This window comes from Ovis canadensis, chromosome 23, assembly GCF_042477335.2.
Source record: "Ovis canadensis isolate MfBH-ARS-UI-01 breed Bighorn chromosome 23, ARS-UI_OviCan_v2, whole genome shotgun sequence".
In the NCBI taxonomy this organism is placed as follows: domain Eukaryota; kingdom Metazoa; phylum Chordata; class Mammalia; order Artiodactyla; family Bovidae; genus Ovis; species Ovis canadensis.
Window position 1 is genome coordinate 13,768,779 of NC_091267.1, and position 14,954 is coordinate 13,783,732.

Here is a 14,954-nt window from a genome sequence, read left to right on the forward strand (position 1 = left end):
GGAGACATAGGGGATTTTATGTTTGGGGCTGAGTGAAGAGACTTTATTGAACATTTCAGAGTTCCTTCCATACATATTCTTCGCAGAGCAGCTTACTTTATTTTTTTTTTAATTTTAGTTTTTTATTTTTTAAATTTTAAAATCTTTAATTCTTACATGCATTCCCAAACATGAATCCCCCTCCCACCTCCCTCCCAGAGCAGCTTACTTTAATAAGCTGGATCTAATAATGTCACAGTTCATGTTGAGAGGTGCAATGCATAAGTCAGTTTGAAAATGAAGACAATGCGGCAGGGACCTGCATTCTATAAAACTGGGAACCGATATGCAGAGCTAAATGAAATAGTGTAGGGTGCAAGTTTTTCCTTCAGCTACTGAAAACTCTGAGGTCTTCAAACACTGGTGAGACTACCTGCATGCAGTTCAGAGGGTAAAGTGAAACATTGAATGGCTAACTCAAGAGCTGCTGCTCACACAGCAGGTTCAGCGAAGCTCCTGGTTAGACAGAGCTGAGTTTTCTAGAGAAAGTGGAGTCCAGGCTGCTGCTGCTGGGATGCTACTAGAGGAGAGTCCGTGGGCACCCAGAGCTGCCATCCCCGGGGAACGTGACAGCACCTCCCTTCTGCCCTCTGCACCTGGGGCTCAGAATCGGTCCTAACACCGTACATGGCTGTTCTAGGAGGGAAGACAGCAAGATTCCTCTCACCAAGACTCAGGGCCCAGCGGCAGGAAGGCTACCAAGAGCCTTGCACTGAGACACTGCACTGAGTGTCAGCTGGGTGGGCTACAAAGGGAAGGGGCGTGTGTATGCATGTGTGTGCTCTCACACTGAGACACTGTGCTGTGTGTGTGTCCGAGTGTATATGAGTCTGTATGAGAGCTGGGAGGACTACAAAGGGAAGGTGTAGAGGTATGTGTGCGCGCGTGCACGTTCTCACACTGAGACACTGTGTTGAGTGTGTGTCTGAATGTGTATGAGTGTGAGAGATGGGAGGACTATAAAGGGAAGGTGCCCTGAGGTCTAGGGAAGCTTGCTGCCATCCCGCTGGTCGTGGCCAGTTTGGGGCTGTCTCTGCTGCAGGGCAGGGCTCCTCCCAACGGAAGCTACAGAAGACGACACAGCTTTTCTTCAACACGAAGGCTACAGCAGCACCATGAACTTTCAGGTAGAACTGAGATGGCATTTCTCCAGCCTCCGAGGGCACGTGTGTGAGCTCTGGTTCCAGCCTGGCAAGACAGGAGCACCAGAAACACCCCGGAGGCACCCCCAGTCCTTCGAGGCGGGCGCTCCCACGTGCGCCACACCACCCGTCAGCGCAGGTCCCGTGCACATCCTCACACTGGCCAGTCCTCCTTCTGGACATCTCTGGTCTGGACAAGAGGCTGTGTGAGCACTCACCTTCCTACGGAAACACCCACACAGGTACCCGCACCCTCCAAGGCACCACACGCACCAGCCGCAGAGCCACGTGCCCAGAGCGGGTACGCACGTGGCTGGCCGGTGTTCCAGGACACTTGCTGGCCCTCCAGCAGGGGCCGCATCCCTGCCGGGCACTGCACCTCGTCCCAGGTGCCGACAGGGAACGGAGCATCCAGGCCACACCACTGCTGCCGGGATATGGGCAACCTTTCCAAGAGATGTTATGAGAAGGGGGATCACACACCCTGAAAGCCGCGCTACAAACGTCTCTTCTGTATCTCAGCAGGAACCCTTCTCCAATCATCTGAACTGGGTTGGAAGCATTTTCAGTACTTCAAGGCTGACACTTGGTGAGTCGAGATGCCCCAAGTTTAGGACACATTCTCTGTGTCAGACTCAGATGGTTATTTCCTAATGAGGCTCATCTAACACATGCACTCTGTTTGGAAGTCACAGAACAGAATCTCACATTCAGAAGAACTCGTCAGCAACTCAGGGCCAGGACCGACATCTCCATCAAAAGGCACTAATATGGCGCTAACCTGACTGCGGAGAGGACAGCCATTTACAGTACAAGGTGAATGAAGCAGGCAAAGCAGCACCTCTGTGAACAGAGGCCACGTGTGCATCCCAGGACTCAAGTGTCCACGTGTCTGTGCGTCTAGGAAGACCAGGGGAGCACGGCAGCCACCGATCTAGGGGCTGTGGAGAAACCAGTGAGTGAGCAAACGTGCACACGTGGATCCCAAATAAGGAAGCCTGACTGCTCGCCATACACCAAGAGGGTTTTACACCCTTCCCACAGGCCTCCCCTGCAACACTGCACAAACGGTGCAGACGGCACCCACAGTGCGCACGCGCCCGGAGCCAGGTCACGATCCACTGCCTCCTGGTCCTTTCTCTCCAACTCAGTTCCTGCTCTGCTTCTTGGAGCCCCACTCGTACCCTGGGGCGCACTCCTCAGGAGGCCCCTCGATCGTCCAGGGGCCTGTCACTCCCCACCCTGCAGATAGTTCTTGGGAGAGAGGTCACCGTCCACGTGGGGCTTAGCCTTCCTCCTCCTCGTCTGCTTCGTCAGGTCAGCCATGTGCTCTGGCCACAGGGGGTCCATGCTCCCATGCCCTCGGTCTCTCCTCCTCTTGTACTCCAGGATCTGCTTGTTGAGTGCCTCATGGTCAATCCCACACAGGTTCAAGCGTGCAGCAGGACCCAGGGTATCACTTGGCGAAGCAGCATCCAGGGCCTCGGGGTCACTGGGGGAGAAGGGGAGTTGTCACACCGGGCACAAATACCACATGGCATACGAACACTCCATCAGCCCCCTGCCCACACACCGCACCGCCACCTCTCCAGTGGGGCTGTGGAGCCAGCACAAAGCGGGCTTTGGTCCAGCGGTCTCCGGTCCAGCACTTCTTAACCAGCACTCCCGGGGCCTGTATGTGGCTCAGGCCCCCATGCTCCTGATGCAGACATTCTGGGCTGACATCAAGTGTCAATGCTTCCCACTTAAACATGGCTAGGGCACTAGGCTAGTTAAAGAGAATCATGGGGAGCTGGTCTTTAGTTACCTGATGAACCAAAAGAGAAGACACGTCCATTCTGAGGGCAAAACCAGAGCAATCTTCACAAAACCCCAATCGCCACAGCACGCCCCTCACTCTCAGACCTGGAAGGGCTCCACACCCACAGGCGCTCCACCTGCCTCACCCAGGTCTGCTCCCCATTGAGCTGGAACTGGAGACTCACTGCCACTCAAGGCTTTTGCCCTAGCTCAGGGGTCCACGTGTTGCCCCCCACCCCCTGGCAGGCTGGCTCCTGCAGGCCCCTGAGACCCTGACGGTGCCCAAGTGATGCGCACATAGATGATCTAAGGACACCGGCTAGACATCCGGCGGAGCTGCTCCCTCACCTGGAATCCTCACGTCACCTTCTTAGAGGCCTACCTTGATGTTCACTGCTTCCTAGCAAAACGCAGGCTCCAAAGACACTGCCATCCACTCACAGCATTCCCCAAGCATTAGAGCAGGCCTGCTGGGAGCAGGCACTCGACATAACGCACGAGGGAACAGGGAGGGTGAGCTGCAACCACCAGCACTCAGCGTCCAGGCCCCAGCACTCCCAGTGGGCCCGGAGGCCCTCCTGAGAGCCTCCCCAAGGTGCTGGGTAATTGGCCAGGCTGCCACTGTGGCCTGCCATGGGCCAACCCTGGGTTGGGCCTCAGGTCAAGACCCTGGGCATAAACCAGGGCCCACTCCCACTACACTGGGCTGGGGGCGGGCAGGACTGTGCAGCGGTTGTGGAAACCAGCACGTCCATAGCTGCATGTGCCCACATCAGAGATACACGTCCACGTTACCACCTGAAGTCACTTTGCACAAAGTCTTCTTTTTCACCCCGGGGTCCAAAATCAGCAATTGCCAGCAGCCGATCAATCTGAAACGGAACAGACAGTGGGTTACTGAAGAGCTGTGCTTCTCCACCGCCTGTGCCCGAGCGGGGTGCCAGCGGACTGCAAGCCTCAGGCTGCCCAGAGCCGCGGCCACCTCAGGGCCCGGCTGCGTGACAGGGCTCCCTCCCTGACGTTGCCCATGCCTGCAATCTTAGTTACACTTGTTCTGATAATGAACCGAGTCTTCTCAAAAGACTGTACTTAAAGCATGTAAATGTTAGTCAAATTTACAAAGGAACCAGTTAAATATTAGTTGAATTACTGACACTGGTTTCTAATGAGGTTTTGTAAAATGCTTCAATTTTGCCACAGAATCTGCTTGAGGCAAATGTGGCTATGTGGGAGTCACAAAGCCCGGCATTTGACTCTAGCCCTGCGCGGTGTGTGGGGCCAAGGCTGGAGATGTACTCTGCTTCTCAGCAGGGCCCAGCGAGGGCCCCCACCTTCACCTGCCTGCTCTGAGTACCGCCAGGTACTCCCACCCGGGCTGGGCACTGAGGCCTGACCTCCCACTTCAGTGCGAGCCCAGCCAGCCTGACCCACAATGGGGTCCTGACATCCACGTGAAGTCATCACCAACAACTGATGCTATTAAAACCACAAGGTGAGAAGAGGCAGAACCGGCCACAAGTCAGTCCACAAAAAACCCAGGAACAGGAAGATGATGCTACATCGAGGACAAACAGGCCTCCTCTGGTTAAAACTGGGAGTTAACTCACATTCCTGATAGCCCATGGTGCTGAGCACCTGAGTGTGCACACTGGTACTACCGCCAGTAATGAGCACCCGAGTGTGCCCACTGGCAGAACCACCAGTGCTGGGCAACCCTGAGTGTGTTCACTGGCAGTACCAGGAGTTTTGCTGAACTACCTAGATTTCAGTTTGGACACAGCTGATTACCCAGCCTCTTTCAAACATCCAGACCTGTGACCTGAAGACTGCATTCTATCCTGAGAATGCAAAGTAAGCTGTTCAAACTGGAGCAGTAGCAACTACTTGCGACTTTTGTTGCAACCAATATTAGAAATAAACTGACTGACAGAAGACTCCAAGTTTCAGAGTTCAGAGTTTCCAGAACTAATTTCAAATTTCTGTGCCTCTCCAAGCTGCTTACCAATGGATGATTTTAAATCTTAAAAATGTACAGAGTCTGAAAAACTCTGCTCTGACTTAGCCAGGGGAAGCAGTGACCATGCCCTTGACGGTCACCTGCCCAAAGCAGAAACCCACTCTGGTCCAGCCTTTACTCCTAACTACAGTGAGACAGAGTGCAGGGCAATGCGGCCAGCCACGGCCTGACCTTCCCTTGATGGCTCCACGTGCAGGACCCGGCATCACCATGTGGCTCGTGTCCGACCCTTCAGCACTTCCCTTGAGCACGTGTGGTAGAACAGACAGGCACGAAGTGGACAAAGGCCCCCCCTAGAGACACACAAGCGTACAGGTGGGAGCATATACCCTCCCTCCAGTGACTTTTCTGGAAAGGAACTTACACAGCCAGGGAGCACCTTGCAACTATGAAATCTTCCTCCACAGAGAGTGAGACGAGTCACAGTTCAGTGAGAGCAGGGAGCCCACCCTCCGGGACAGGCTGGGCTCCTCCCACAGCCCTGCACGGGGACTCCTGCTGGGGTCTGCACACCGCAGCCGAAACCCCACCTGGGCTGACAAGCAGCTCTGCATCTTCACTCCTGCTCCCCTTCTAGCGAGGAAACCACACACCCACGAGGCTATTATCCAAATAATGTTTCCAGTATAGGTTGTACGATGAGAAACGAGACAGCAATGTACAACCGGATCTCTGTCCTCTGTGGACCTGCGCGCTACCTAGTCTTACACTGAACACGCCACCAAATCCCCCTGCAGCGCTGCAGGCTTCTTCAGTGAACCTGTGAAGGTGTAAGACACCTCAATAACCCAGGAACTACCACCAGATGGAAACTGCATGCACGTTGACAGGTTTTTAACCTCTAAAACCTGTACTTAAAACAAGGAAAACAACTATGAAACAATGACAGTTCCAGGACAGAACGTAAGTGTGTCAGCCTTGACGGTGTAAAGTAACCACAGACAGACTGAAACCCAGGGAAACGAGAGGAGGCGGCACACTCAGTGGGCAGCTCTGACTGCGTCACGTTTATGAACCGACAGACAGGGTTGCAGTTTTTGAGTGTGATACTCAAACTACAACTATGGGGTTGCAGTTTTGACAGTGATACCGACGAGCATCAAAAAATTAAAGCTATGTAATGTGGCTTCCTCTGGGGAACCAGGCTGAGGACAGTGGCACAGGAGCCCTACTTTTCATTTGTACCTTTCCAAATATTACCTTTTAAAATCTGTACACATTATTCTTTTGAATATTTAAAACTTCAACGTAAAGCTTTACGCATACAAAAGTTGACACAGTAAAGAGAAAATTATGTAAAAGCCTTACTTCCATCACAGCTGCGTATTTTTTGTCCTGAACAAACACTATAGGCGGCACATTCCTCAGGGTCTGCTGGGACATCAGAAGATGCCTGGAGAGAAAACATGGTCTGAGCAGCTGAGGTGACATCTGGCGGAGGGATGCCAGAAATAGAAATGTCATCCCACAAAGAGGTGAGACGTGAGTTTTGTTCATCACAGTATTCAAAGATGAAGTATTCCTTAGCCAACCGCCACATTTCAACAGGGGTATAAAACTTGGGATGGCCTGCCGGGCATCACTGCCAGCTTCCTGTCCCTCCATTCACACCACCAGCAGCAGCACCACAGAAGGGTGGCCGCCAGCCCGCCCCCCCCACCAGATGCCAGACACAAAAAACACTGCTGGGACAGGCAAGCACAGCTGCTCAGCGACAGAGCGGGCACCCAGTCACGCGGAGACCTTTACACTGAAGCCTGGCGGTCCAAAGAGGTGGGAAACGTTCTGTTCAACTGACTTTTCTGATTGCTGCTGCTGCTGAGCCGCTTCAGTCGCCTCCAACTGTGTGCGACCCCATGGACTGTAGCCCACCAGGGATTCGCTCTGTCCATGGGATTCTCCAGGCAAGAACACTGGAGTGGGTTGCCATGCCCTCCTCCAGGGGATCTTCCCGACTCAGGGATCGAACCCGTGTCTCCTGCACTGCAGGTGATTCTTTACCACTGAGCCACCAAGGAAGCCCTACTTTTCTGATTACCTAAAAGCTAATCAGAAAACGATGCTGCTATCTCAACACTTGTTGGAAATCTCTCGTTTCCTTGTTTCTGTGAAATGTAAAACCTGAGAGTGACTGACCACTCTTTGATGCCCGGCTTCAGAGACCACGACACTGCGAGGGATGCAGAGCGGCTGACGCAAGAACACCAGACCCGCAGGACCCTGCTCGCAGCATCTACCCGCTCGCCTTCTAGAAAGGAAGCATGGGGCTTCCCTGAGGTCCAGGGGTCAAGAACCCTGGTCCAGGAAGAGCCCACACCCGTGGGGCAACTAAGCCCGTGAGCCCCAACTATGCAGCCTGTGCTCCGGAGCCTGTGCTCTGCGACGAGAGTTGCCCCCGCTCCCCACAGCTGGAGAAAGCCCGTGTGCAGCATCGAAGACCCAGAGCAGCCAAAAATAAATAAAACTTTACGCAGAAAAATGAAAGCCTGCCGTTCAGGGGAGGCAGGAGGCCCAGGGAAAAAGGAGAGAAGCATGGAGAAAGCCCAGTTCTGAGGTTTGCCACGTTTTAAAGACTGAGGAGAAAACTGAGTAACTTTTTTCCTACCACCCAGCTCAGTGGTTCTCACAATTTTTGGTCTCAGAACCCCCTCTATACTCTTAACAATTACTGAGGACACCAAAGACCTTTTGTTTATGTGGGTTACATTAATCAATACTTAACACATTAGAAAATGAAGCTGAAAAATGTAAAAATATGTATTCATTAATTCATTTAAAGTAACAGCTGTATTTTAAATGAGATTAAAAAGAGTGACACTGCTTACATGGTTTCAAATTTCTTTGAAACCCAGCATAATGGAAGCCAGCTAGATTCTCACCTCTGTATCTGCATTCAATCTGTCCTACTCTTTTGCTTAAAAAAGAGGGAAATGTAAGCTCACGGATCAGAAACTGAAAAAGGAAGAGTATGTGAACAGTCCTTCAGAAAGGTGTCGATGTTCTCTGATGCTACTCAGAATCTCAACAAAAGTAGTTTATTTAAGGCTGCAATGTGGAATCTGAAACCAGATGGATGGACAAGTCACTCTCTGTACATTAAAATCCTGTGATCCTCTTGCCCTCTGAATTGGCCTTTCCCCATTGTTGATTCTGTAACATCATACATTGGTATTTTTCAGAACGATGATGCACTTTACAATAGATCGTCTCCAATCTCATCAAAAGGGTCTTATAAACTGCAAAGCTGTCAAATTCACGGTAGTGGGTACAGGCTTTCTAAAATTCTCATTTTCACTGAAAGCTTGCATTTTATCACTGGTCAAACATGGTCAGTTGTTTTCTTGAAGTGACAGGTTCACTTTACTCACTTTGGAGAAAATGTCTGTTAAATTCCTACATCTTAATAACCATAATTGGTTCACTTGTTCTTCCAAGTGAAAAATGTATATTCCGGGTCACAATCAGCAACCACAATATTTTTCCAAGACAACCACCAGGACTTCATACTTTCCACCACAGATACTAAAAAGATGTGCTGAAGGGTCAGATTTAATAAAGGGAGTAACTTCTGCTTATTCACCAAGGGTATTCTTAATGAAGCTGGCAGTTGATTACTGTGAGTACATGCTGACGCCACAGTGACGACCAGGACATCCTCAGTGCAAATGTCCACACAGCGAGAAAGGAAAATCACACCTCACCATGAAAACAGCTCTAACCTTATGAACATCCCCCCACAAAGGACCTCAGGGGTCCCTGGGGAACCAGGTCCCACTTAGAGAACCACTGACCTGGCTTGGGGCTTACATGAAGATGTGAATTCTGCTCTGAAATTCAAGAAAACACTTCCCAAATTTTCCTTAAAAGCAAAAGTGGTGAACACACCAGCCGGCAGGCAGGGTCAGGCAGACGGCTCACCTCATGTGCGCAGCACTCCTCCGCAGGACGGCCTCCGTGTGTGCGTTCTGAGTCTCAGAGAGGGAGGCCCTCCAGAAGACACGGCAGGCAGAGAAGTCTGAAGTCAGAGAGACCTGAGCCCCCCACCCCCGCCCCAAATCACTGTCAGTTCACCTGGGCTCTCGTGGACACAGGGGGTCAGGAGATAGGCACTAACCCAAGGGCAGTCCTGGCTTCGCCCCCAGCACCAGCACCCAGCGCCAGGGCCCCAGGCCCCTGCCGCTCCCCGCGCCCTGACCTGACTCCAGCCCCCGCCCCACCCCAGAAGCGCCTCAGTGCCCTCTGCCCTCCCTGGGTGAACCCACTCCACCCTGATGGTGAAGCCGGCAGGAGCCAGCTCCCCGTCCTTACCCCGAGGGGAAGGCACACGGGCCACCACTCATCTGAGCCAGGTCTTCCTCTGATGACCCGCCTTACCCCGGGCAGAGCACCAGGTGTTGTCTGCGCCTGACCCCACGCCTTCCTCCCGACACCTCAAGGCGCACACCGAGCCTCCCTTCTGCCTCTCCCAAGCACGAGGCGCCTGCCGGGGTGTGAAGTCCCGTGGCTACCTTGCAGACCTCCACGTTCAGGTCGCACAACTCCTGGCTCACTTCAGGGGTGCACAGCAAGTCTGTGAGCGCTTTGTAGAGGAGGCCGTTCAGGGCCCGCAGGCGCACCTGGTCTTCCTTCCGGGTTCTCCGAGAGGTGCTCTTCGTCAGGAACTCCAACTGGGAGGACTTGTGGGTCTGCATCAAGAAGAAATGCCAACATTACACAGAGGCCAACATGACACCTATACACGAACCTTACTGACAACGAGGGTCACCTTCAACCACCTTAGCTTTCATGAGGATATACTTCATTTTACAGACCTGGACCCGTCTAGATTTTACCTAGCATCCCTTCAAAATTAAAAGTATGGCCAAGTACATATATTTTTCCAAAAAAATTCTCAGTGAAATGCAATCCACATACCATAAAATTCTCCCTCTCAACAAGTACAATTCAGTGGTTTCCAGTATCAGTTCAGTTGCTCAGTTGTGTCCGACTCTGCAACCCCCATGGACTGCAGCATGCCAAGCTTCCCTGTCCACTACCAACTCCTCAAGCTTACTCAAACATCGAGTCAGTGATGCCATCCAACCACCTCCTCCTCTTGTCCCCTTCTCCTCCTGCCTTCAGTCTTTCCCAGCATCAGGGTCTTTTCCAAAGAGTCAGTTCTTCACATCACGTGGCCAAAGTATTGGAGCGCCAGCTTCAGTCCTTTCAATTAATACTTAGGACTGATTTCCTTTAGGATGGACTGGTTTAATCTCCTTGCAGTCCAAGGGACTCTCAAGAGTCTTCTCCAACACCACAGTTCAAAAGCATCAATTCTTCACCCCTCAGCTTTCTTTATAGTCCAACTCTCACATCCATACATGACTACTGGAAAAACCATAGCTTTGACTAGACAGACCTTTGTCAGCAAAGTAATGTCTCTGCTTTTTAATATGCTGTCTAGGTTTATCATAGCTTTTCTTCCAAGGAGTAAGCGTCCTTTAATTTCACGGCTGCAGTCACCATCTGTAGTGATTTTGGAGTGCAAGAAAATAAAGTCTGCCACTGTTTCCTTTGTTTCCCCATTTATTTGCCATAAAGCGATGGGACCAGCTGCCGTGATCTTTTTTTGAATGTTGAGTTTTAAGCCAGCTTTTTCACTCTCCTCTTTCAGTTTCATCAAGAGCCTCTTTAGTTCCTCTTTGCTTCCTGCCATAAGGGTGGTTTCATCTGCATATCTGAGGTTATTGACATTTCTCCTGGCAATCTTGATTCCAGCTTGTGCTTCATCCAGTGTGGCATTTCACATGATGTACTCTGCATGTAAATTAAATAAGCAGGGTGACAATATACAGCCTTGATGTACTCCTTTCCCAATTTGGAACCAGTCTGTTATCCCATGTCTGGTTCTAACTGCTGCTTCTTGACATGCATGCAGATTTCTCAGGAAGGAGGTAAGGTGGTCCCATTTCTAAGAATTTTTCACAGTTTGTTGTGATCCACACAGCCAAAGGCTTTAGTGTATTCAGTGAAGCAGTAGGTTTCTAGTATACAGTGTATTTTTTTCTAAAAGGGACCATTCGTTACATACACTTCCAGGATACACATACAATGTATTTCAGAGATACTGCAGGTTCCTTCCAGACTATCACAATAAAGCAGATATCACAATACAGTGAGTCACACAATTTTTCTGGATTCCTGATGCATATAAGTTATGTCTGCACTACAGTGTAGTCTATTAAGTGTGCAGTAACAATATATCTAAAGAAAACATACATGCCTTAAACTGAAAACACTTTATTGCTAAAACATGCTGACACTGACCTGCCAAAGCAGGGATACCACAGACCTCAATCCATAAAAAACACAGTAACAAACGCAACACAAGGAGTGCCTGCATACCTACACATATCTGTGTTACACACACACAACTTGAATGGATGTCACCATGTTAGAATCTGATAACAGATACGACATTCTGGAAAACCGTGCTGTAATTTTTTTAAAGGTCAAATCCCCACGTTAGCAGTGATGCAGGCTCACCCCTCCAGTACTGATGCAGACGGACCACAAGCTGGAGTGCTGCCCAAGGCAGGGCCTCCTGCCCTCTGAGATACCAAAATGCTCGTCACTGCTCCTCCTACTTACCAAGTGAGAGCCCAAGGAAGGACCTTCATACCAGAACTTCTTCCTGTGGGAGAAAGTGAGAACTCTTCTGGATACAATGGCAAATTGGGTAAGAAACAGTTACAAATGCTAACCATAGGTTATGATATCATCGCTGTTTCTAAAGGGCTAAGCCTGAACATACACATTAAGTTCCTGGGGTTCTAAAAGATTTAGATATCCACCTGACAGCAGCATGGGTTTTTGGGGAGAGACAGGAGGCAGTTTTAATTCAGCTCAAAGTTTTACCTAAAGTCTACTTCTAGTCCCAAAGATGGATAAAGGGGATCTTAAAAACACACCTACCACATGCATGACAGCACTGTCCTACTCAACAAAGCTGCTGCCTGGGAGCTGGTTAACAACTGACACGGTCACACATCGACAGCTAGGTCAGCAGAGGGCAAATGGGAGAGCCAGGCTCCTGACTGCTGCAGACAAGCAAGGGAAGGGGGTGAGGACCGTCTGGGCACCAGCAGATTAGAGACGGAGGTCAGCAGGAACTCAAGTTCCACTACTTACAGCTACAGGTGGTGACATGGAGAAACATTTATAGATAAGCATATACCCTTGGCTTAACCTGAACACATATTGTTTTCACTTTGTCAGCTGAAACGGTATAAGAGACAAACACCCCAGGAGCAATGACATACTCAGCTCCAGATCATGGTTCTGATGCCAGTGTCCAGTGAAGGAACCAGACAGAGCTCCCTGGAGAAGCGGCTGGTTCTAGCACTGAGGCATTCTGCAGCGCCATAAAGTAAAGAAGTGCTAATAAATTTCTTTAAATGTAAAAACTACTTCACGGGTTTCCCTGGTGGTCTACTGGCTAAGAATCTGCCTGCCAACACGGGACACGGGTTTGATCCCTGATTCCGGAAGATCCCACATGCCACAGAGCAACTAAGCTACTGAGCCCACACGTCCTAGAGCCTGCAATGAGAAGCTGCTCACCGCAGCTAGAGAGTAGCCCCCTCTCCCCACAACTAGAGAAAGCCTGCGGGCAGCAACAAAGACCTAGCACAACCAATAAATAAATAAAATAAAATAGATAAAAACTACTTCAAAACCCCTAACAATGAAGCATGTCAAAGGAACATAGGAGCCACCTTAAAGAGCTACCAATGGTCCAAAGCTGGAACAACTGGAGCAAAAGTAGTAATGGGTTCTAAGCCATGGGTGCATACAGATAGGAATTAACAAATGGACTAAAAGAGACACACGTTCCATCAAAAGTCTCAATAATTCATGAACCTAACTCACACTACTCCTTAGGTGTGAGCGGCATACAGTAACTTTCCCGCAAAGACGACAGTATGGAATCAGAGCAGGGGAGGTAACTTTACAGTGGATAAACTTTGACAGACACAAAGGACCCCAGTCAATGATCAAGACCAACATCAACAGAGATAAACCATGTTGATATCATGTATGTGTTCATATGTGTAATGATGTGATGAAACCATCACTTTACATGTATCGTCTTCCCCCCAAACCAAAACCCCAGTATAATCAAGAGAAAAACATCACACCAGTACCAACGGTACAGAGAGGCATTCTACAAATATCTAACCAGTGCTCCTCAAACTGTGGAGGTCATCAAGCACTAACAGTTGGAGAAACTAACACTGTGAAGAGGAATCTAAAAAGATTTCCCTGGATAGGATACTGGAACAGAAAAAGGACAGGGGAAAAGGAAGGAAAGGTGCACAAAGCTCGGACTTTGGTTAATAATAATGAATCAGTGCTGGTTCATCCATTGTAACACATGTGCCACACCAACATAAAAGACTAATACAGGGGAAACTGTACTCATATGGGAACTCTACTCATCTTTGCCAATCTAAAACTTCTTAAAAACAAAACATATACATATACATATATACACTTACACACACCTACAATAGAATCAAAATGATATGGAAATTAACAATAATTTATTATACTTATCTCTTATACAACGCAAACTATCCTGATTTTTTTTTATTCTTCAAAAAATGCTCACAGAGGAAGCATTAATGTCGAAAGGCAATTTTTACGTATTTTTCTTATTTCCCTATAATGAAACCACTCTCCCGACAAAAAGCTTCTAATAGTAAGAATCACCATCCCTCGGTGTCTGTAAGGAACTGGTTCTAAGACCCCACAAACACCAAAATTCGAGGATGCCCAACGCGTTGCGTTTGCTCACAAACTCCGCGCATCCTCCTGGACACACTAAGTCATCGCTAGGTTACTTACCATACCTAATCCCATGTAAATGCTACCAAAACAGTTGCCAGCAAGGTAAGCTCAGGTTGTGTTTTTTAAAACTTCGTGGAATTTCTTCTGAATAGTTTCAATCCAAGGTTGGTTGAATCCGAGGATTTGGAACCTCGGACCCACGGTGGAAGGTAAACATCACTTTGCTTTAAAAGCTCACTTTGCTTTTAACAGACCTAAAATCATCACAACTGTATCAAAGTAAAGAAAAAACGCAGGGAGGAAAAACTGCAAACGGCAGCCGTGACGGGTGGCTTTCACACGCGGAGACTGCGCTCAGACTTGGCTGCGCGCTCGGGCGCCTACTAGCGCCCAGGCGGAGGCCTCACCCTTGAGGAACCCCATCGGGGCCGCCGCCCCAACGCCCTCCACCCAACTCGGGAACATTACTTGGTTTTCGAAGCAAATTTCTTGAGCAGGTTCTTGCCACAGGACACAGGCGAGCTGTGCAGACCTCGAGCACCGCTCAGGAGCCCCAAGTAGAGCCCCGGCCGCCCCCTGAGAGCGGCCCACATGTTTGCTCAGAGACTACGGACAAATGGCGACGCAAGGCGGGGCGACAGTGACGAGCAGGCGTGGGGCGGGGCAAAGCCAGACGGGGCGACCTTTGCGGGGAGATGCGGGCAGGAAGACAAACGCGGCGGGGTTGTGACCAAGACGTGGGCGGAGCAACGTTGCCAAGGAGACGTAGGGCGGAGAGAAGCGAGGCGGGGCGACGTGTGGGGCGGAGCTACGCTTGCGCGGCGTCGGCAGGGTGACGTTGCCAAGGAGACGTAAAGCTGAGCGACGCTGAGCTGTTCGGGGTGCGGGGTAGGATACTTTGACAGGGGCGTGGGTGTGGGCGGTGTACCGTTGCCAAGGAGACGGGGCGAGGAGCGCTCGGGAGGAGCGGAAATATAGGCGGGGCTATACTGACGAGGAGTCGGCGGGGCGTCGTTGCCAAGGAGGCGTGGAGCAGAGAGAGACGCGGTGCAACGTGTGGGGAGGGGCTACGCTGACTTGTTTGGCGTGGGCGGGGCGACGTTGCCAAGGCGACACTCAGGCGA

The 14,954-nt window shown here is 50.4% G+C and overlaps 1 protein-coding gene across 1 annotated transcript; it reads right to left on the reverse strand.

Annotated features, from left to right (window-relative positions):
* Positions 1-1,801: 1,801 nt before the first annotated feature.
* Positions 1,802-14,573, reverse strand: RBFA (ribosome binding factor A). The gene is made up of 7 exons (XM_069568976.1): positions 14,299-14,573; positions 11,629-11,671; positions 9,507-9,683; positions 8,917-9,029; positions 6,307-6,391; positions 3,780-3,853; positions 1,802-2,673 (listed from the first exon to the last, which is right to left on the reverse strand). Exons 1-7 carry the CDS (start codon positions 14,421-14,423, stop codon positions 2,412-2,414), a joined length of 879 nt encoding a protein of 292 aa, XP_069425077.1. The 5' UTR covers positions 14,424-14,573; the 3' UTR covers positions 1,802-2,411.
* Between the last annotated feature and the right edge of the window lie 381 nt (positions 14,574-14,954).

What these genes read in the sequence shown, in the direction of transcription:
- RBFA (XM_069568976.1), bottom strand. Translation starts at nt 14,423, where the DNA reads ATGTGGGCCGCTCTCAGGGGGCGGCCGGGGCTCTACTTGGGGCTCCTG. An exon ending in TGAACGTGGAGGTCTGCAAG is followed by an intron (nt 9,030 to 9,506) that starts GTAGCCACGGGA and finishes TGGGGGGCTCAG; the next exon opens with GTCTCTCTGACTTCAGACTT. An exon ending in TTTGTGCAAAGTGACTTCAG is followed by an intron (nt 2,674 to 3,779) that starts GTGGTAACGTGG and finishes CTTCTCCCCCAG; the next exon opens with TGACCCCGAGGCCCTGGATG.